This window comes from Oryx dammah, unplaced genomic scaffold (assembly GCF_014754425.2).
Source record: "Oryx dammah isolate SB20612 unplaced genomic scaffold, SCBI_Odam_1.1 HiC_scaffold_18, whole genome shotgun sequence".
Taxonomy (NCBI): Eukaryota; Metazoa; Chordata; class Mammalia; order Artiodactyla; family Bovidae; genus Oryx; species Oryx dammah.
This window is the reverse complement of record NW_024070202.1, coordinates 38,941,787-38,964,387: the sequence shown is the minus strand read 5'-3', so window position 1 is coordinate 38,964,387 and position 22,601 is coordinate 38,941,787. Positions and strand designations below refer to the sequence as shown.

The 22,601-nt window shown below is 35.1% G+C and overlaps 1 protein-coding gene across 13 annotated transcripts in view; it reads right to left on the bottom strand.

Moving 5' to 3' along the window:
- Window positions 1-22,601, bottom strand: part of CACNA2D1 (calcium voltage-gated channel auxiliary subunit alpha2delta 1) — a 539,624-nt gene that overhangs the window by 189,904 nt on the left and 327,119 nt on the right. For all 13 annotated transcript variants that reach the window (XM_040260717.1, XM_040260719.1, XM_040260724.1 and 10 more), the window contains exon 5: window positions 19,497-19,538. In XM_040260717.1, coding sequence (XP_040116651.1) covers window positions 19,497-19,538 — 42 coding nt within the window. The remainder of the gene's footprint in view (window positions 1-19,496; window positions 19,539-22,601) is intronic.

Here is a 22,601-nt window from a genome sequence, read left to right as displayed (position 1 = left end):
GACAATAAAGAGAATATTATAATGTATCCTAACACAGATGTTCTCACATTCACTTCTTCATTTGCCAAATGCATATTCTTGTAAGAATATTTTAAAATATTCCCATGATAATATCAGACAGCACAAATTTCCATTCAGCCACTAACATTCACGTTGTATCTTCATGATAGGATTCACATTATAACCTAATTTCTCTCCTAATTTCCTAAAAATTGGAGTCACCCAGGAACATCCTGAGAGGACCAGAGCTTTCCCATGTACAGCACTTATCAAAATGTACACTTAAAGAATAGAATACAACCAAATTAAAAGTTCCCCCTTGAAATAAATGCACCACTTATGCTACAACTTTATATAACTCTTGGTTTGATAACTAATCTTACACATGAACACAAGGATTATTTTGTCATATTCCCTTGATTTTTGCATGTTTTCCATGTGTATCAATTTTTGCTTTAAAAAAAGGAAAGTACAAATGCTCAGAAAGAAGAGATCTATTGTAACTCTAAGTACAACTGAATCCTGACTTCAACCAAGTTGTCTCCTGAGGTAGGAGCAAAGATTCAATCAATATTGATTCAAGGAAATTCCACAGAGTTTAAGGTTGAAGATTAATTTTCTACCCATTTGAACTATGCTTCTGATTATTAAATTACCCTGGCAAGGTAATTTAGTTTCTCCTCTGGCAAGTAACTAAGAATCTCACTCATTTATCCAAAACACATATCCCTAAATGTATTCCACTTTCCTAAGGTAATTTCCACAAAACAAAACTGAAAAAAGAACCACAACATTTGACTATTTTACAGCACACTGCAGTAATACAACTGATAAACAAGAGAAAGAACTTAAGTGGACAATCTCATAAGGGTGATAGGATGTGGCAAAATCAAACTTTATAAAGATGTGAGAGTGTCCAGCTTTCTGGATGGCTCTGAAAATTTGGACAACCAAATAATCCATTAGTACCCCAAGATATTTTAATTCTCTCTCTCTCTCTCACACACACACACACACACTCTTCCTGGGGAAGCTGCAACATGGGAAAGATTATTTAGAAACAAAATATTAGCAAAAGGGCTTTAAAAAAATCAATGATTTCTAAAGCTGCAAGTTCATCTCATTATTATGTAATGAAATCAATTTAACAGGTCATGACCAAATTATTTTTCAAATGAAACAATGTTGAAAGAAAACATGAAAATACATTCTCTATAATAAGGAGAAGGACTATATTTGGCAACTGTGGTTTAGTTAGATATGATTCTGTGTGTATGTGTGCACATCTGGGTATATGATATTCAGACTGTAAAATCTGTCATCAATAAGCAGAGTTAAAGAAGGATCATTATTTTTAATCCATGTGAAAGAAACAAAGATATAATTGCCCCTCTAGTAACAAACTGAATATACAAAATAATGAAACAGTAGTGCTGAAAGTCTAAAATTTGACAAAAAGCCTACATGCAGAAATTACTAATTCATATTATTTTCTAAAACAAAGGTTAGGTGTGTGCAGTGTTAAGGCTAAGAAAAAGAATGATAAGGCAAAGAAACACCACAGATCAAAACACTTAACACATCTACCATGATTCCAACTATTAATAAAGGAAAGAATAAAAATAATAATTGGGATTTGGTCCTGGATTCAGTCATGAATTTTCTTATAATTTAAAATTCATCCTCTATTCTATGATTATCTATGGGCACAATTGACTTGAATAAGAGGATAGAACATTAAAATAAACTACTTCCTTTAATGTAAAGAGGGTCTCACCAAATAAATGATGTCATTATGCTTCTCCACTGCAAACATTCTGAATTCGTAAAAAGCCTCAATATTTATTTTAAAGCAGAGGCTTCTAACAGTTTAGTCCTTGAAGAAGCAATATCACCAACCACTGAAGCATTTTAGAATGCAAGTCAGAGGTTCCACCCTAGGCCCAGTCAATCAGAAATGTCAGGAAAGCGTTAGTCGCTCAATCGTGCCTGACTCTTTGCAACCCCATGGACTGCAGCCCACCAGGCTCCTCTGTCCATGAGATTTTCCAGGCAACGATACTGGAGTGGGTTGCCATTTCCTTCTCCAGGGGATCTTCCCAATCCAAGGATTGAACCCAGGTCTCCTGCATTGCAGGCAGATTCTTCACTGACTGAGCTACAAGGGGAGCCCCAATGTCAGGAAGGGGACCAGCAATTCAGTAATTCAACAAACCCTCCAGGTGATTGTGGTACACATTAAAACTGCAAGTTCCCTGCTTTAAAATATCAATAAATTAGACACACAATTTTTTTCATTAAAAAATTAGAATTGACTAGTAATAAGCATATTAATGGATGTCTCAATTTTTCTACCCTCCACAGGGCAGAGGGTTATTATTACTGAATAACAGATGCATGCACATAGCAATATGGCCAGTAATATTTGTCAAAGGATATTTGAAAAGAAAACAGTCCCTGCAGATTCTATAAGGGTTGGCTGCAACTTAAAATAAGTTGAGGTAGTAATACTCTTCTACTCTTCCATTAAGGAAATAACAAAGCACATTGGCACATCAAAACTCTGAGATAAGCTCCACTAAAGAAAATAATATTTACCCTCAGTGTTCTCAAGTTCATGTGATGCTGACTGTTCGTTTGTTTGTTTTCATATAAAACCTATTACAAACCACATAGTTACAAAAAACCTCGGAAAGGCTTGGTAGAAAGTAAAGATATCAGAAGAGTTGGTTTTCCTCAGTTGTATTTAATAATGTCTTAGACTGTTTCTTAGACTTCAGCTTTCTGACTTAGGAATGATGCTGGGCTGCCTATTAGCTGTGGTACCTACTCCCTGGGGCATATCAGAATCACCTGTGAAACTTCTTCCCCCACCAATAAGCAGCAAGTCACAGTGGGGAAGATGCTTTTGGAAAGACACTCTCAGTTAATTCTAATATCCTCTTCTACCTCAATTAAGAACACTCAAACTAAAGAAACTATAAAGCTATTTTCAGTTATGAAAAAATTACAGTTCCATTTCTACAAGTTTAGAAAATATCATGTTAGTTTTTATAAGTACATTTTCCCCAGAAATCCCATTTATATCTTGATAAAATTTTAGATATATGAAAAGTAGAAAGATCAGGTGATAGATAAGAGATAGATAGTGAAGTATATATCTGAATTAAGATTAGGAATATGTGGATAAATGCAAATATTTCATTCATTCACTCAAGAAATATTTACTGGTAGAGTGGAGGAGAGAGGATTTAATGATAATTCTTACAGAAATGTCATTTAATATTCAAATCTTGAAACAAACATGCAACAATAGTAAAATGGTCACAATAATCTATTATGACAAATACAATTTAATGTTGTTATTAAGTAATATAAAAGAGTAATTACATCAAGAATTACATATATGCTGTATTTGTTTTGAAATGTTTTTAGGATTAAAAGTAGATGTTAAGCACAGAGTAGGAAGAGAAAAACAGCCTATATTTTTAGAGGGATGAGAGGAAAAGAGAAATGAAAGGATGAGTGTACATAGGTAAGGTTATCAGCACTATCATTAGTTTTATAGTTTTAATGGTATTCATCCTTGTGCTTTCTTATTGTTTCCAATATAATACAATAAACATGTATTATACTTGTAACTAAAATATTATGTTCTTTCTAGAGTACTATTAAGCATTATACAATTATCTTACTAAGGTGAAAGTTGCTTCTATTTCCTCTGAATCCTCTAACACTTTAAAAAAAATTGTGTTTTAAATGCATTTTATTAAAATATTTGCACTTTTAAACTGCCATGCAGGGAATTCCAGGTGGTTCAGTGGTTAGACTCAATGCTTCGACTACTGGTACTTGGTTCGATCCTTGGTTGAGGAAATAAGATCCTGTGGGCTACATGTACAGCCAATAAAGAAATTAAATAAATTACCATATAGAGGCTTTGAAGAGTAACTGAAAATAGTGTACTTCTCAACTTACATATTCATGTATCAAGTCTAGTTTTAATGTGCAGCTGCTAAATATATTAAGAAAAAATTATATTGCTGTTGTTCATGGCCCCCCTTTATGACAATTTCCATAAACTGCAATAAGTTCATGAAAATATTAAACTTTCTAAATACAACTCATTTGGTTAAATGTATGAAATTACTATTTCTAATATCATAATCCATCTTTACTTTTCTTGGTATACTATGTAATTATATAGTATACTTAATATAAAGCAAATACTGGACACAAAGGAATTGGCTAAGAAAAGGAACGTGAAGAAAAGCTACTTAATACATATTGTTTAATGTGTTAGTAAAAAATTTCAAATCAATTCTCCCCCTGGAATTAAGATTTCCTTGTTTACCAGATCATATATTTAAAAAATTAAGTTAAAAGTGTCTCTTTTCAACATTTTTTTCCTAAAACAAATCTTCTAGATTCTCCAGACTACCCTATATAAATGCATACAGAGACACTAAGGAGGTAAATTCCAAAATGTACTCAAATTTGCTAAAACACATAAGTAAAACATGAGAAGCATGTTCCTCAGGCTAATCATCTAAATGTAACTTCAGTTATTAAATAACAGATTGGATCACTCAAAAGACAGAGGTACCATCCGGTGCTGGGTGGGTCATTCAGTTTTACAAGCAGTACATACTACTAAAATTAATTTGGGAAGTCATAATGATAACTCTATGACACACACAAAATAATTTTGCATATTTAATATATTTTTCAAATGAAACACTAATAATTGATTTTTATAATAAAAATTTTTTTTAATTTTGTTATCTTTTAATGTTAAAGCTATTTCTAACAACAGCAGATCATTCAGAAATTTAAAGTTTACATATTTCACATAAATTGCAGTAGAAACTAGCTTAATCACTATGCACAATAGAAACTAAACATGTACACTGAAAACCTTTGTTCACAATCACATTATGGCTAAGTTTACCTTCTCCTGCCCTCTGTCATTTTTTGTGTCCCCTAAAACCAAAAGAAAATGAAAGCAAGTGAAGGTGAAAGTGAAAGCCGCTCCGTCCTGTCTGACTCTGAGACCCCATGGACTGTATAGTCCCCGGGGTTCTCCAGGCCAGAATACTGGAGTCGGTAGCCTTTCCCTTTTTCCAGGGGATCTTCCCAACCCAGGGATCAAACCCAGGTCTCCCGCACTGCAGATGGATTCTTTACCAGCTGAGCCAAGGGAAGCCCAAGAATACTGGAGTGGGTAGCCTATCCCTTCTCCAGTGGATCTTCCCGACCCAGGAATCCAACTAGGGTCTTCTGCATTGCAGGTGGATTCTTTACCAACTGAGCTATGACGGAAGCCAAGAGAAAATGAGTTAACACTAAATAAGAGCGGAGACTCTCCATAGAGGTATCACAATGGTTATTTTTATCTCACTAGTGATGGGGTTGGAGAAGACAATGGCACTCCACTCCAGTACTCTTGCCTGAAAAATCCCATGGATGGAGGAGCCTGGTAGGCTGCAGTCCATGGGGTCGCGAAGAGTGGGACACGACTGAATGACTTCACTTTCACTTTTCACTTTCATGCACTGGAGAAGGAAATGGCAACCCACTCCAGTGTTCTTGCCTGGAAAATCCCAGGGACGGGGGGAGCCTGGTGGGCTGCCGTCTGTGGGATCGCACAGAGTCGGACATGACTGAATCGACAGCAGCAGCAGCATCAGTGATGGGATTGAATGAATGGGTTCTTGTGTACTGAACCAAGTTCTCCAAAAACCAAAGACCATAGACTGTATAAAATTCTCCAAAGTCTATATGTGCATATTTTAAAACTTCCACCTCCAAGTACATCCTTTTCTTTTTTACAACTACTTAATAGATATTATTTACAATAGGGCCTTGCCACTTTTACAATATAGATATTTTTCATTCTTGAAATTTTTTGTCACAGTTGTATTCCTAGTATCAAATAAAATTTTGGATACATAATGTGCCTCTAGGTATATTATCACCTAGTGAAAATAATAATCATAGATGTATGATATTTACAGTAGACTTTCATGGAGACACCAAGACTAAAATGCTGCTCTATACTGACATGTTATCAGCTCTATGGATTAAAAGATAAGACTGGCTCTGTAACCACTATTTACCGCTGGAATCTAAGCATTGAGGCTGGTTACCAGTTCTGACTGATATATAGGAAAGCCTCCCTTTCAGTAAATCACTTGCATCAATAAGCAGGGGAGATTCATCAGGGCAGCTGCAGCTGCCCATGCCCAGTTAATGAATAATGAATAGAGAGAAAAAGATGCTGAACCTTCAGCCAGTTATAATTTTTCTGGCCAGGGTGTTAGGCCACGCTGAACTGTAAATAATGAATTCAGTTATGATGCAATACGAACACCATCCAGTCTCCTGAGTTAATTGGTTTAAGCTGCTATTTTTCTCCTTGAGGACGCTATGACTCAAAGATGCACTGAGTAAATGAATAGAATTGAAATGGAAATATGAGTTGGATGACACTGAATATATGACACTAAAATGATACTAAGGATTTTGATATAATATTTGTACATATGCTCTATTGAATCGCAACAATAAGAAAACAAAAAAAATTATAAAGAAATGAATAGCATATTATCCACAGAAAATAAAGATGAGTTCAGCTAATCATGGCTGATGAAGAAATAAAAGTTTTCTTCTAAATTCAGAAGATTTCTCCGGGTCGTCAAGTAGTTAAAATTTTTAACTCCTTAGATTTACTCTATGGAAAAACTATAACGTGGATTTCTCAGAGGCAATTTACTCAATATATTAAGAAAAGAATGTTTCACAGTTAATATAAAAGATACACATAACATTAGTAGTCAGAAGAAACTTGAATGAATAATTCTATTTCTTAAAATTAGAGGCACTGTTAAGTCTTCATGTGTTCGTCTACTACAATTACGATAAATAAAATAGAAAGAAGAAACAGTCTGAAATAACCTGACTTTGGTGACAGGGAAAACAGTAAGCAACTGAAACTGTACAATAACACAGAGGAAAAGTTTAAAAACACATAGGGAATATTAAAGCAAAGAATACATACATTTTCTAAATATCATGAAACAATTCAAAGATAAATACGAATATGAAACATAAAATTGAACTAAAACGTCAAAAAGGGATAGTGATCACTGTAGTAACTTGCATATTAAATTTTAAAAGCAAAAATAGGCATTCTTCAAATAAAATATACTGAGGTCGCTGATGAAAATTACAATGATAACGTTTGTGCTTAGTCGCTCAGTCACGTCCAACTCTTTATGACCCCAGGACTGTAGCCCATTAGGCTCCTCTGTCCAAGGGAATTCTCCAGGCAAGAATACTGGAGTGGGTTGCCAAGCCCTCCTCCAGGGGATCTACCCAACCCAAGGATCAAGCCCAGGTCTCCCGCAATGCAGGGGGATTCTTTACCATCTGAGCCGCTAGGGAAGCCGATAACATTAAGTAGGAATACAGGATCTGAGGATATTCTCAAAGTGAAATGGATGAATTTTTATTGACAGTTTGCATGCTGGATGAATGCTCATCAATCACCCATCCAGGACCTAGCACACAGTGAGCGTGAAAGCCATCACAACCATAGGACAGGTAAGTGCTATGACAAGAGCTGGAAGCTGATGTAAACTCTGTGAGCAGTACAAATTTGCAAATTATCACCATTAGAAAGGAATGTAATACTCTAAAAACAAATACATATCTATTCTACATATAAATATGTAACCTAAATTTTAGGGAATGACAGAGAGGGTATTTTCTCTACAAAGGGACTGTGAAATGATTTCTTGCATATGAAAAGCACTATGTGATATCAAATAGTCTAAAAGGTCAAATAGCACTCCCACTGGAAAGCACGTAGTGGTATATACACATTACATTATGGAAGATTTAAAAAATTAAAAGCAAATTTTTATATTGTGAAGATTATGACAGACAGACATACTTAAAAAAAAATACTGTCATGGCAAAAGAAGTTTAAAAAAATTGGTAGAGTAAAAAGATCAATTTTTTATCCTTGACATCTGAGGCAAAGACTAACACCTTACAACTAATGTACAAAGAGCCCAGACTCCGGGAAGCCAAAACCCTACTATATTTATAAAGAAATGGAAACCTCTCAATGGCTCACAAGACTCTGAACGATCTACTTCTGGCCTGACTCTGCATCCACGTCTCCTGCCCTGTCCTTGCTGTTCATGTTCTTGCTGCACGGGCCTGTTTTTCTGCTCCTTACACACATCCTGCTCTTCCTGGTTTAAGGCCCTTGTGCTTGTTGTTCCCATTGCCTGGTATGCTGTTTCCTGATCTTTTTTAATAGTATCAGATTATTCTTCAAATCTCAGCGGAAAAAATAGTCTCTTGGCGATTTTCCCGTCTAAATTACTGCCCATAAAATCATGGAAACATTACATCATATTTATCACCTTCAGAGCAATCTAGATGTGACTAACTCTATGGAATTTCACATTAAGGTCTGTCAAACATTCATTAACACACAAAATTTAAGTCATATCCTAAGATATAACCTTAGACTATATCTTAACATGGACAGAATTTGGATAGATGGATGGATGGCAGGACACCCTTTTAAGATAAAGAATATAAAATAATAGCTGTGTATAAAATGTCAAAAAAAAGGGATAAAGATTGTTTACATAACTGCTTTGGTGCAGGTGCCTCTTATTTCCATTTTGTCTTACATAGATTGTACCAAATTTGACTTTAGAAGCAATAATTTTACCACATTTTATTTTCAAGTATCTTTTAAAAATCAAATTTGTAAGTGCAGCAAAGCTCATTCAACGATCAGAATTCTCTGAATTAAAATCAGAAATTTGTCATCAACACATTGATATTCAAAATGGTGTTTAAGGACTTATGGATGTGTAATAATGTTCAGTTCAGTTCAGTTCAGTCTCTCAGTCATGTCCAATTCTTTGCAACCCCATGGACTGCACCACACCAGGCTTCCCTGTCCATCATCAACTCCAGGAGCTTACTCAAACTCATGTCCATTGATTCAGTGATGTCATCCAACCATCTCATCCTCTGTCATTCCCTTCTCTTCCCGCCTTCAATCTTTTGCAGCATCAGGGTCTTTTCCAATGAGTCAGTTCTTCACATCAGGTGGCCAAAGTATTGGAGTTTCAGCTTCAGCATCAGTGCTTCCAAAGAATATTCAGGATCGATTTCCTTTAGGATGGACTGTTTGGATCTCCTTGCAGTCCAAGGAACTCTCACAAGTCTTCTCCAACAGCACAGTTCAAAAGCATCAATTCTTTGGCGCTTAGCTTTCTTTATAGTCCAACTCTCCCACCCATACATGACTGCTAGAAAAACCATAGGATTGACTGGATGGACTTTTATTGGCCAAGTAGTGTTTCTGCCTTTTAATATGCTGTCTAGGTTGGTCACAGATTTTCTTCCAAGGGGCAAGCGTCTTTTAAGAATGTTACCAGTCGTTTTATCTGTCCCATGTTTGCTGTCTCACTACACTAAAATATAATCACCAAGAGGGCAAGAGAACTCATTGACATTGTTCAGTTGTGGCCCTAGCACTTAGCAAATTGTTTAGAACTGTATCTGCTTGCCCTCTTTATACTATTTGTTGAGTGAATAAATCAACTTGAATCTATATTTCTTACTCCCCAAATTTATGCTTTTTCTACTTCAATCTGAAGAAAGAACAAACAATGGAAGCAGCCCAGTAAATTGACAGATAGCACCTAAGTCAGAAATTCAGCTTCTCATTCTCATTCCAATTCTTCGTGTTCTTGCTATGGCTCCTCAGGGTTTTTTGTCAGTGTTGGTTTTTTGTTTGTTTGTTTGTTTTTTAAAGAAACAGAGGAAAATAAGATTTGTAAGGCTCCTTCTGGCTCTGAAAATTATAATTCTGAAATCTATGAACTTTAACTTAAAGCGAATTGTTTCCAACCTTTCTTTTCCCTAAATGTCATGTAACTACAAAAACATGTAAATGATGGAAGGTGGGTATAAAGAAGCATTTACCAAAGGAGTCTCTCGGTTTCCAAACCCCTTGGCCCTGAGAATTTACATTTTAATTTATGATAATACATTTAAAACATAGTTATAGATATCAATCAGTCAAAGAGACATTGTGTAGGTGAACATAGCTTACAACATTAGCTGGGCTTTTCACTTCAATTTTACATGTAGAATTACTTCAATTACTTCCCTCAAGTGACAACCAAGACTTTCTCTCTGTGATGAACTTAAATAAAACTTGACACACCATGTGTCCATGGTCCCCAAAAGAATTCATAGCAAGGGTGGAAAAAAAAACAAACATTTGAACTTACAGTTATACCCATTTCTAGTAAATGAGATAAGACAAATTACATTTTACTAATATTTACTAAATAGACTGACATTAGCACTTCACCTACTCTGGCCTTACTAAATGTATGTGAGTTGGTCTCAAGTCATCAGTCATCCTCCAGGTACCACAGGAGAAAGGACAGCTTACTTCTTCCAAAGTCACTTTCAATGCACACTTTATGTGTGAATCACATCACAACAAACTGTGGAAAATTCTTAAAGAGATGGGAATACCAGACCACAGGATCTGCCTCTTGAGAAATCTGTATGAAGGTCAGGAAGCAACAGTTAGAACTGGACATGGAGCAACAGACTGATTCCAAACAAAGAATGGAGTGTGTCAAAGCTGTATATTGTCACCCTGCTTGTTTAACTTATATGCAGAGTACATCATGAGAAACACTGGGCAGGATGAAGCACAAGCTGGAATCAAGATGCTGGGAGAAATATCAATAACCTCAGATATGCAGATGATATCATCTTTATGGCAGAAAGCAAAGAAGAACTAAAGAGCCTCTTGATGAAAGTGAAAAAGGAGAGTGAAAAAGTTGGCTTAAAGCTCAACATTCAGAAAACTAAGATCATGGCATCTGGTCCCATCACTTCATGGCAAATAGATGGGGAAACAGTGGAAAAAGTGGCAGACTTTATTTTGAGGGGCTTCAAAATCACTGCAGATGGTGACTGTAGCCATGAAATTAACAGATGCTTACTCCTTGGAAGAAAAGTTATGACCAACCTAGACAGCATATTTAAAATCAGAGACATTACTTTGCCAACAAAGGTCCATCTAGTCAAGGCTATAGGAGAAGGCAATGGCAACCCACTCCAGTAATCCTGCCTGGAAAATCGCCTGGATGGAGGAGCCTGATACGCTACAGTCCATGGGGTCACAAAGAGTTGGAGATGACTGAGCGACTTCACTTTCATTTTTCACTTTCATGCATTGGAGAAGGAAATGGCAACCCACTCCAGTATTCTTGCCTGGAGAATCCCAGGGACGGGGGAGCCTGGTGGGCTGCTGTCTATGGGGTCATACAGAGTTGGACACGACTGAAGCAACTTAGCAGCAGCAGCAGCAGCAGTTAAGGCTATGGTTTTCCCAGTGGTCATGTATGGATGTGAGAGTTGGACTATAAAGAAAGCTGAGCACTGAAGAATTGATGCTTTTGAACTGTGGCATTGGAGAAGACTCTTGAGAGTCCCTTGTACTGCAAGGAGATCCAACCAGTCCATACTAAAGGAAATCGATCCTGAATATTCATTGGAAGCACTATGTTGAAGCTGAAACTCCAATACTTTGGCCACCTGATGCGTTGAACTGACTCATTGGAAAAGCCCCTGATGCTGGGAAAGATTGAAGGCAGGAGGAGAAGGGGATGACAGAGGATGAGATGGTTGGATAGCATCATCGAATCAATGGACATGAGTTTGAGTAAGTTCTGGGAGTTGGTCATGGACAGGGAGGCCTGGCATGCGGCAGTCTGTGGGGTAGCAAAGAGTCGGACATAAGTGAGTGACTGAATTGAACTGATGTGTAAATTTACTTACTGTTTTCTTAGCTTCAACCTACTCCATATGTTCTACCAGCTTTAAAAGATGTCTGTAATTAATAATGATTGAAGTTGAAGTTCTAGTAACGGAAACTGAACTGAACAAAAAGGGAATGACTGAGATGATGCTTCCACTGGCAGCACTAGCTCTTCTTATCGTACTTCATTACCAGATAGAAAAGTGATTCAATTAGTTCAACCAGTACACTAGTCAAAAAAGCTAACGTTATCAAGAAGATTTTTATAAATATGGGTTTAGATTTCTTAGTACTATATTGGTAACAAATCCCTGTGTTCATATGGCCTGCTGAGGTATTTCCAGTGGTAATACAAAGTCATCATAATCAAAGGCATTTAGCAAGTAAGTATCTAGATAAAACTTTTTGCTTTTTTCTGGCAATTCTTATTGTGAAACGCCACTTAAACCAACACTTCATAAAACTTCACTTATCTTAAAAATTTGGAAATCTCTTGGGAGGTTTCTCAGCATATCATTTCAGGTGTGTTTGTGTGTGTGTGTGTGTTTACATATAATTTATAAGTAAATAGGTGATCTTTTTAAACTGATACGTATATGCAAGAAAAGGTTGAAGATATCATTCAAAGCAATCCAGTCCCCGTATTTGTTTACCCAATGTTGTACATAGGGTGAGTAGATAAGACCCACATAATACCACCAAATTTTCCAAACTTAATTCAGTGAGTTCTAAATAAATACACCATACACTACCCTCTGTAAAGGAAGAATTACATGTGGAATCTAAAAGAGAATTATGCATGCCACCACTCCAAAGCAGCTTAGGACCAATGTTTTAACTATCCTTACAAAAGCAGCACATGCAGAAGTGTACAAAGCACTACAAAAATATTAAAACAGACTCAATTTTTGGAAGAAGGCACCAAAAACACATGGCACTTTTGCTACGGGAAATAGAATCTGAAATCATCTTCCTTATTATCAGTTTTAACAGTTCCCCGTCCCATGAATTCTAATAAGGCTATATTTCACACAAAGGTGCATGCATTAATTTTAAGGGGTTCATGGTAAATATCACCGGGAATGATGGATCAGATCAGTGAAGATTTCTGATTTAAAGTCTAACCATCTTTTTTAATCACAGAGATTTTATTTTACCTACTTGCAAGTCACTGTTAACAACAGTCAAGGATGAAGCTGGCTGGATAAATACAAGCCATATACATCAAAATCAAATATGGAAAGAATGATGGATAGGTATAATAAATTAAAAATTTAAATCAAAACCATCTTCAAAAATTCTAATTGAAAAATCTTGATTTATAACAGCTGCATCACAGGGTCCTTCCTGTGTACCACGGATGCCCATGGCATACGCAGGGCAGCACAGCACAGTGACATGTGGCTCCTGCTGTGGGTCACTCTGACTGCACTTCACTCAGTTCTCTGCTCTTCCAAATACACATATGTGACGGAGGACAAGTCACTTAAGCGCACTAAATTCTACTTGACTTTTCTGAAAATTATTTAAATAATAGTCTGTGCCACAAAAGATGAGTGTGAATGACATTGCCTACAAAGCATTTATTTCCTAGTTTAGAGTAAGTATGTGCATGCATGCCAAGTCCCTTCAGTCATGCCCACTCTTTGCAGCCCTATGGACGGCAGGCCACCAGGCTGTTCTGTCCATGGGATTCTCCAGGCAAGAATACTAGAGAGAGGTGCCATGCCTTCCCCTAGGGGATCTTCCCAATCCAGGGATGAAACTCAGTTTCTTATGCTTCTTGCACTGGCAGGCGGATTCTTTACCACTAGCACCACTTGGGAAGTCCATTAAGCTAACATAAGTTTGAGCGACTATTATAATATATATTTTATAATACAATTATAACTATTATTATAATCTAATCCAAACAAAGAGCACTGAAAATATTCAAACCATTTATTTTAGATTCACACGCACAAAAGGCAACTCTGATTATACCATTTATTTTACTGAAGCAATTAATATTCTATCTCCACACTATCTCCTATGAGAATTCAACAATAATCATTAGCAGAGCCTCAAATAAAGGCCACATACTATCAGATAATTTTAAAAAAAGAGAGAGAGAGAATCCTAGACTTTGATTCCTTCTTTAATAATTAGAACATATTTCATCACTGTTTGATACATACCGCTTTTGGTTCATTCTAGAAGCAGACAGATATTTCTATAAAATAAAATGAATGATTGGTCTTTTAAAAAGACATTTAGAAAGGACATTATGTTGGGATTAATTTTAATGTAGACAAGGCCAGTAAGAAAATAAATAGCAACATAAATATGCAAGGGAATTCAGCTGACTAGCCAAATGTCCCAGACAGGTCACATTTTTAATGTAATCAATAAAATAAAATGTAGCAAATAAATCAACCTAATTTATCGACATGGGAATTCTGGGTTGAATTTATTTCATTTGGATTTCAGTCCAAAACATAGATCTTAGAATTAGGTTAATAAGGGTTTGCAATGATCTGCTTTCTCTTTGCTTGCTCTGGGAATTAAGAAAATAGTGCTGCATGCTAGCACAACTCAAACCTTCTGCAGAATCTACTTCGCTAAACCTTTAGGAAAGTTAAGGATTTACTGGGACAGATGTCTCTAAAAACCTAAACAAGAACCTAAATAAATTTCAAAACTAAGGAGAGGGCAGTTCCTCATTGGTATAGTGGTATCTCCACCCATGAAAACTAAGGAGAACCTGAATGTGGAATTTCATAACTAACTGTTGCATTGTTAGCTATTTTCCATTTTATTTAGACATTTAATTATCTTTTCTAACCTGGATATATACCACTCACAAGGATTTTACAACCAATTTCTGCATTGCAGTCACATGTGTTTCTAAATGTGTTTTAGAAGATTCTATTTCAATTTTTATTTTGTTAAACATTTTCTTAAGTTTTTCACACAAATATAAGGATATTCTTAACAATAAAATAACTCAAATTAGTACTCTTTAATTATTGTTAACACAGCCACATGCATAAATATGTCCCCATGTGGAACTAAAATCACTTCAAATCAATATTAAATGCATTGTAATAATATTAATAATTATTCATTTAAAAAATTACACTCACTAATATTTCTAGATTGCCTACTGTAAGACAGGGAATGTTCTAAATGCTTTCTATGCATTAACTAATTTAATTTTCACAGTAACTGTATGAGGTAGGTATAACTATTACCTTTATTTTTCAGGCCAAGAGGGAAAAAACAGAGGTTAGGTGACTGCCAAATCACCAGGCTAGAAAATGGCACATCTGGGATTCAAATGCTTGCAGTGGAACTCTGGAATACAACCTCTTCAGTATCAAACTCTATTTCCTCCATATAACAATGTACTGATACATAGTAATTATACGTGTATGTATTGTTATTAATTGGAGAAAATAGTTTCATATGGAAGGATTTAGGAGTGAAATATCATCTCTATTTTATCTTAAAATATTTAAGCAAATACTAGATACAGCATAGCTATGTACCTTATGTACCTTATGTCTACCAGGAGAATTGTGGCTAACCAAATAACCAAATACTTTAGCCCAGTAATACATTTTGAAGTTCCAAAGCAAAAATCTGTGTGAATGGCTACAGTCATAGTTTTTATGTAATATTAAACAATCCTAAGGGACATTACTTTTGCCCTTATTTCAGTCACCACTTTAGCTAAACCTGGCTGTCACTAAGTTTTTATTTTTATACCCAGAAGGTGAATATAAATAGCATTGATCTAGAGTAGCATGGAGATTATAAAATGCCCCTGAGGAACTGTCTTATATCAAAGTCCTTGAAAAGCTTACAACGTGACAGCTCTCCACAAACGAATTCAGATGTAGCTAATAGAAAGTTATACTCCAAAAAGATAACTGATCACCTTTAAATGCGTGCTTTACCTTTAAGTGAAGCCATGTAGCATCATTATAATGAACAAAATCAATAGATTACATTTGAATATATCATTCTTTATATTCAAATCTTGGTGATGGACAAATAAACAAACATAGAAGAAAAATAGAAACAACTAGTCTTTAACTCAACATCAACTAAAGTTATGGGCTTTTACATACGATTTACTTCTATTATGAAAGCTACTTTTTCCTCATTTCCATCTATTCTTATTCTACCCACCCTACCCTGCCTTCAAGACCGTTCCTTAAATGTTGGTGTGCTGAGGATTCTATCCCTGTATTATGTTAAGGCAATTCTACATTATTTTTTATGTGTGTAGACGTGTGATATAGACAGAGAATAAGACAACAAAGAGAGTGGAATTGGGGCAAGCTGGAAAATGTATGACATCCAAAGGCAATCAAACTCCTTGGCTTTTGTGTCAGCATATCAAAATATGTCTACAGTTAAATCTGGTCTACCTATTTGCTACAGCTTCACATTACTGGCAAGACTTCAGCCCCTTGGTTTCAAAGTCCACTCATAGGTTAAATATATAACTATTCTAGAGAATAGAAAATTTATTTAGAACTCAGATATTTATATCCCATTCAAACAAATGAGGACAAATTTATTAATTGATAACATTATTTCAATATTTAGCATTCTAATTAGTTCCTGTGTTCATTAGCTATTAGATATTGATGTATGAGATTATAAGCTCACATCATATAATCTCCAGTTGCCGATTTTTCATAATGAATATGGCTTTGTGGACTTTGAGCAATAAAAATATACAACTAAATTGGTATGTTAGTCTCTCAGCCGTGCCCAACTCTTTGTGACCCCATGGACTGCAGCCTGCCAGGCTCCTCTGATCGCGGGATTTTCCAGGCAAGGACCTAGAGTGGGTTGCCATTTCCCTCTCCAGGGGATCTTCCCAACCCAAAGCTTGAACCTGGGTCTCCTGAACTGCAAGCAACTGAGCTACCAGGGAAGCCCTAAATTGGTAAACAGAAAAGTGAAATAAATAACAGTGAGAGTAAGCCAATTCAAATTAAAACGAAATGGCATTATGTGCACACATAATGTACAAATGTAGAAACATAATGTACTTATGTACAAATGTACAAACACTTGATAAATAAAAAATATCATTACATATATAAAGTTGGAGTATAAGAACCAACTAAATCCAACCATATATTGCAAAATGTTTGGTGAGAGTGAATTAATTTCATCATCTATATAGGTCCAAGTTCATCTGACAAGCAACAAACTTAAGGAAAAAAAAAGCTATAACCACTAAAAGTCCTAAAGTGAATATTTACTTCAGTATTTACTTACACTTCTTAACTGTCTTTCATTTTCTTAAAAACCTAGGAATAAAATCACCATATGACCCAGCAATCCCACTCCTAGGCATATACCCTGAGGAAACCAAAATTGAAAGAGAAACAGGTGTCCCATTGTTCACTGTAGCACTATTTACAACTGTTAGAACATGGAAGCAACCTAGAATGTCCATCGACAGATGAATGGATAAAGAAGTTGAGGTACATATACACAATGGAATATTACTCAGCCTTAAAGAGGAACACATTTGAGTCAGTTCTAATGAGGTGGATGAACTTAGAACCTATTATACAGAGTGAAGAGAGTCAGAAAGAGAAAGATAAATACCATACTCTAATGCATATATACAGAATCTAGAAAAATGGTACTGAAGAATTTATTTACAAGGCAACAATGGAGAAACAGCCATAGAGAATAGACTTATGGCCATGGGGAGAGGGAAGGAGAGGGTGAGATGTATGGGAAGAGCAACACGGAAACTTACATTACCATGTATAAAATAGATAACCTACGGGAATTTGCTATATGGCTCAGGAAACTCAAACAGGGGCTCTGTATCAACCTAGAGGGGTGGGGTGGGGAGGGAGATGGGAGGGAGGTTCAAAAGGGAGGGGATATATGTATACCTATGGCTGATTCATGTTGAGGTTTGACAGAAATAGCAAAATTCTGTAAAGCAATTATCCTTCAATAAAAAATTAATTAAAAATAAAGACTATATATTTCTATTGCAGAAAACATTTTGGTCACAGTGATCAAAACATATGCATTAAGAACTAAATAATACTAAACACAGCATAAAATGTTATCATCATTTTACTATAAATGAGAATTTTTTGCTTCATTTCAAGTTGAAGAATTTGACTATATTAATATAAGTTTACTATGGTGTTGGAGAAGACTCTTGAGAGTCCCTTGGACTGCAAGGAGATCCAATGAGTCCATCCTAAAGGAGATCAGTCCTGGGTGTTCATTGGAAGGAATGATGCTGAAGCTGAGACTCCAATACTTTGGCCACCTCATGCAAAGAGTTGACTCATTGGAAAAGACCCTGATGCTGGGAGAGATTGGGGGCAGGAGGAGAAGGGAATGACAGAGGATGAGATGGCTGGATGGCATCACCGATTCAATGGACATGTGTTTGGGTGAACTCCGGGAGCTGGTGATAGACAGGGAGGCCTGGCGTGCTGCGATTCATGGGGTAGCAAAGAGTCGGACACAACTGAGCGACTGAACTGAACTGAACTGATAGAAGTCACTCAATTGAAGGGGTAGATGTGGGTACTAACTTCAATATGCCAGGAAGAGCAAATTGAAGTTAAGTATAGAAACTACTAATTAACTCCCAACTAGTTTTCTCTCTATTCTTTCTTTGGTAATGGAACCTGATATTTTATTCACCTACATGCTTACGGGGAGGTGGGAGGAAGATGGGGAATTACACTGCACATCTTCGGGCAACTAGGTAACACTAGCAATTAAGCAGTAGACAACAGGTGCAGACAGATGTGTCTTCTGTATATGACCTTCAGTGCCATCTGACTTCTTTCTGATGTACAGAATGCAAATATCATTGTGGATATTGCAGCATCCACTTTGGACCATAAAATGGAAAAGCAATTTTGAGGAAAGGAAAAAATCATGAGAGAAAGATTTGCAGGGCCTGGATTATAGAGAGTCGCTCTATTAGGCCTTGCACACAGAAAGTGTGTCAATGTATGGCAAAACCAATACAGAATTGTAAAGTAAAATAAAAAATAAATTAAAAAAAAGAAAAAGAAAAAAAAAAGTGCCATTAGAGAGGAATAATCTTTTGTTTTGCTTTAGCCTTTTCAGGTTAGCATATTTCAGTCTCTCTGTAATAGCTGAACCAATATGCCAATCATAAAACACAGTTCATTTTTCATTCACCATCTAAGGGTTTACAAGAGCAATACTATTAACATATCTAGAGCACTTAAAACTACCCCAAAATAGTTATAATGAATTGTAAAATATATTATCTTACAATTCTTTACAAATTCTTAAAAATTTTACGTGAAATGGCCCAACTCCAGCAAACCTGATGAAGTTAGCAGGATTTCAAGAATATGTAGAACTAAAATGAAATTTTTGGATAACAGAATTAACTGTAGCATGTCTAAGATGAGAGAAAAACAGTTTGAACGTAAATAGGTGTTAATGCCTATAAGCACTACAATTTTAAGGCTGGATGGGAACATGAATCCAACTAAATGTACTACATGGTCAGCTTGTTTAGAAAGCCATTCACCCTAGTCAAGTTTAGCCTGTAATATAATGTAAAACTTTTAATACTCACATCAAGATCATCCTTTGCATTGTAGTAGACAACTTCATTGCTCTATGAAGAAAGGAAAAAGGAATGCTTTATTGATTTGATTAAAAACATAAAAACATATTGGATCAAACAATATATTTTATTCACATATGAAATAATAAGCCTCACAGAGTAATCCTTTTATGATATATTCCACAAAGATGCATAAATATTAGCCAATATTTTCTACAAGAACATATTAAAACACTATATCAGTGACATTAGAAAATCATGTCTTGCAATAGGGCAAAATATCTCAGTGCAAATCTGAGGTCAATTTGTCAGGAAAAAATGGAAAAATCCTTTACACAATAATTTATACATATACACACACACACACTCTCTCTCTCTGTCTCTTTCACCTAAATCATGAAATGATAGGATAATTCTAGACAAGTGAATAACTGGCTTGTTAAAATTTGGCTAAAACCATGATGTTTAAAAAATATATATCAAGTGTTGAAATTATTCTTTGAAGAAAAGTGTAACTGCATGATATTGGCAGGAATTTCTTCAGGAGACTCAGATAAGGAATCAAGATTGTCTGTGAATTTAGACAGCAAAAATAACAGATAATCCAACACTTTAATGGTCTCATATTCTACTAAAGTAGCAAATGAGTGTTAACTTTTCAAGAATGAATGTGTGTGGACATTTTTACTAGCTATCAATTTTGTTGAATATGTCAGCATAAGTGTAAATTATGGACATAAATTGTGTTACAGAGGAAAAATGGAAAGGAAAGTGGATAAAACAACTATCAAGGAATTTTACATTCTTGTTTTTTCTATCTACAAGGCTAGTTCTATGCAATTTAAAAATAATACATATATACTGATTTCTTTTCCTGAACTGATTGAAGATGCGTATTCTTCATCTTCTGTATGTCTTTTGTATTTTGAGTATCATGTAAAAGTGTACTTTTCTCTGTCTCTTAAACATTTACAAACAAGGACAATCCAAAAGTTTATTAACAAAAACACAATTGATAGAATTTTGTTTAATTACTTGGGGAAAATAGACTAAATTAGTGCTTCTTAAAGTATGTTCTAAAGAAAATTATTAGTTCTCAAAGATGTAATAGATTTTTTATAGGCAAAACTATTCTATGGTCATGATTTCAGAATAAATGATAAAGTTAAAATTGTCTCTTTTCAGTAGGAATTCATACAGCTTCAGTGTATGAATACACATTATAATCTCCAAAAGAAGAAAAGATTGAGATCTTGTTTTGTTTTGATTTGGGCAGGGTCACAGATTCTGCCTTTTTATTTGAGAAACATACTGTGATGTTTCTCAAATAAATACAGATCTCTCTGAAGACCAAAAAAATACAGATCTCTCAAAAAAATACAGATCTCTCTGAAGACCAAATAACCAAAAAAATACAGATCTCTCAAAAAAATACAGATTTCTCTGAAGACCAAATAACCAACCAAACACTATATAAATTTTCTCAAATAAATACAGATCTGTTTCTCAAATAAATACAGATCTCTCTGAAGACCAAAAAAATACAGATCTCTCAAAAAAATACAGATCTCTCTGAAGACCAAATAACCAACCAAACGCTATATAAATAAATATAAGAATATATGATTTGTAATACTGAATGAAACGGGAGTTTTAATTTCATTTAGTATCATTAACATTTTTTAAATTACCATTTAATAGTAGTTTGTTTAAAAAGAATAAGTAGCTAGAGAATTTTCACACACATAAGACTTCTGTATCATGGAACATTTCTTACTTATAGTATTAGGTTTGTAACAAAGGTAAAATACAAATCAGAACTCATCACATACATAAATCAAGAGAATCTTTGGAATTCTCCTGAGCCTCAAATCCAATTACTAGTTTATTGATCCTTCATGGAATCCTGTAATTTATACTTAGGAGACAATTTTCAATTTAGATTGTGGATTCTATCAAAAGTTAAAACACTGAATAAGTTTACCTCATTTTAGATATTATGTTTGTCAACTGATTACTTATATTTACCAAACTGGAACATGCGGAAAACAAGGAAAAATAGCATTAAATTTCATGCGGTTCAGTAGCACCGTTTCAACACTCATTCAACACCTATTTGTAAATATATCTGTGCCAAGAAAGACACAAAGAAAGTTAAAGATACCCACCTCTATTTTTAGGTAAAACAAAATGTTCAGATAACTATATAAAATAATTCATTTATCTAGGATTACACTTAGTCCATGGAACCAGAGCTAATGGACTAAAATGATTACTTAAAATCTTTTCTTATGTGTGACACGTGGTCATAGCAACAAAGAGAATTTACTTATTATATATAAGATGAAGAGTATCACACACAGTGTTAGAAGAGGGTAAGGTGTGATAAAGAAACACTAGTTTTAACTCAAGCTAAGTATTTGACTCTATTAAGATAGACTGTGACTGAAGGTGAAATAAAAATTAAAATAGAGAAAAATCTTTTTGAGAATTTCAGTATTTTTCCTTTGTTACTGTATTATACTTTATATAAAACCTCACCACTTGCCCTTTCTTTTAGAAGCTCTATATTGCTGCTAAAATTGTTATTAAAAATGTGTATTGCTAACTGTATGTAACTTTTATGTATGGATTTACAGACAATTTTCTTGAAATCAGAAGACACATAATGCCAAACCTGGCTTTTTAAAAAAAATTTTTTAAGCAAGCTGAAAACAAAATATATTAGGCATAAAGTAATACCGCATGCTAAACATCAGTACTTCTTGTGACCAGGTATTTTATATTTCTACATTTAAGGAGCTCTTTCCTTATACAAAGCCCAAGTCTAACATGGTCAAAACATCAGTTCAGTTCAGTAACCCAGTCGTGTCCAACTCTTTGCAACTCCATGGACTGCAGCACGCCAGGCCTCCCTGTCTATCACCAACGCCCAGAGTTTACTCATACCCATGTCCACTGAGTTGGTGATGCCATCCAACCATCTCATCCTCTGTCATCCCCTTCTCCTCCCACCTTCAATCTTTCCCAGCATCAGGATCTTTTCAAAATAGGAAAAGGAGTACATCAAGGCTGTATATTGTCACCCTGCTTATTTAAATTATATGCAGAATA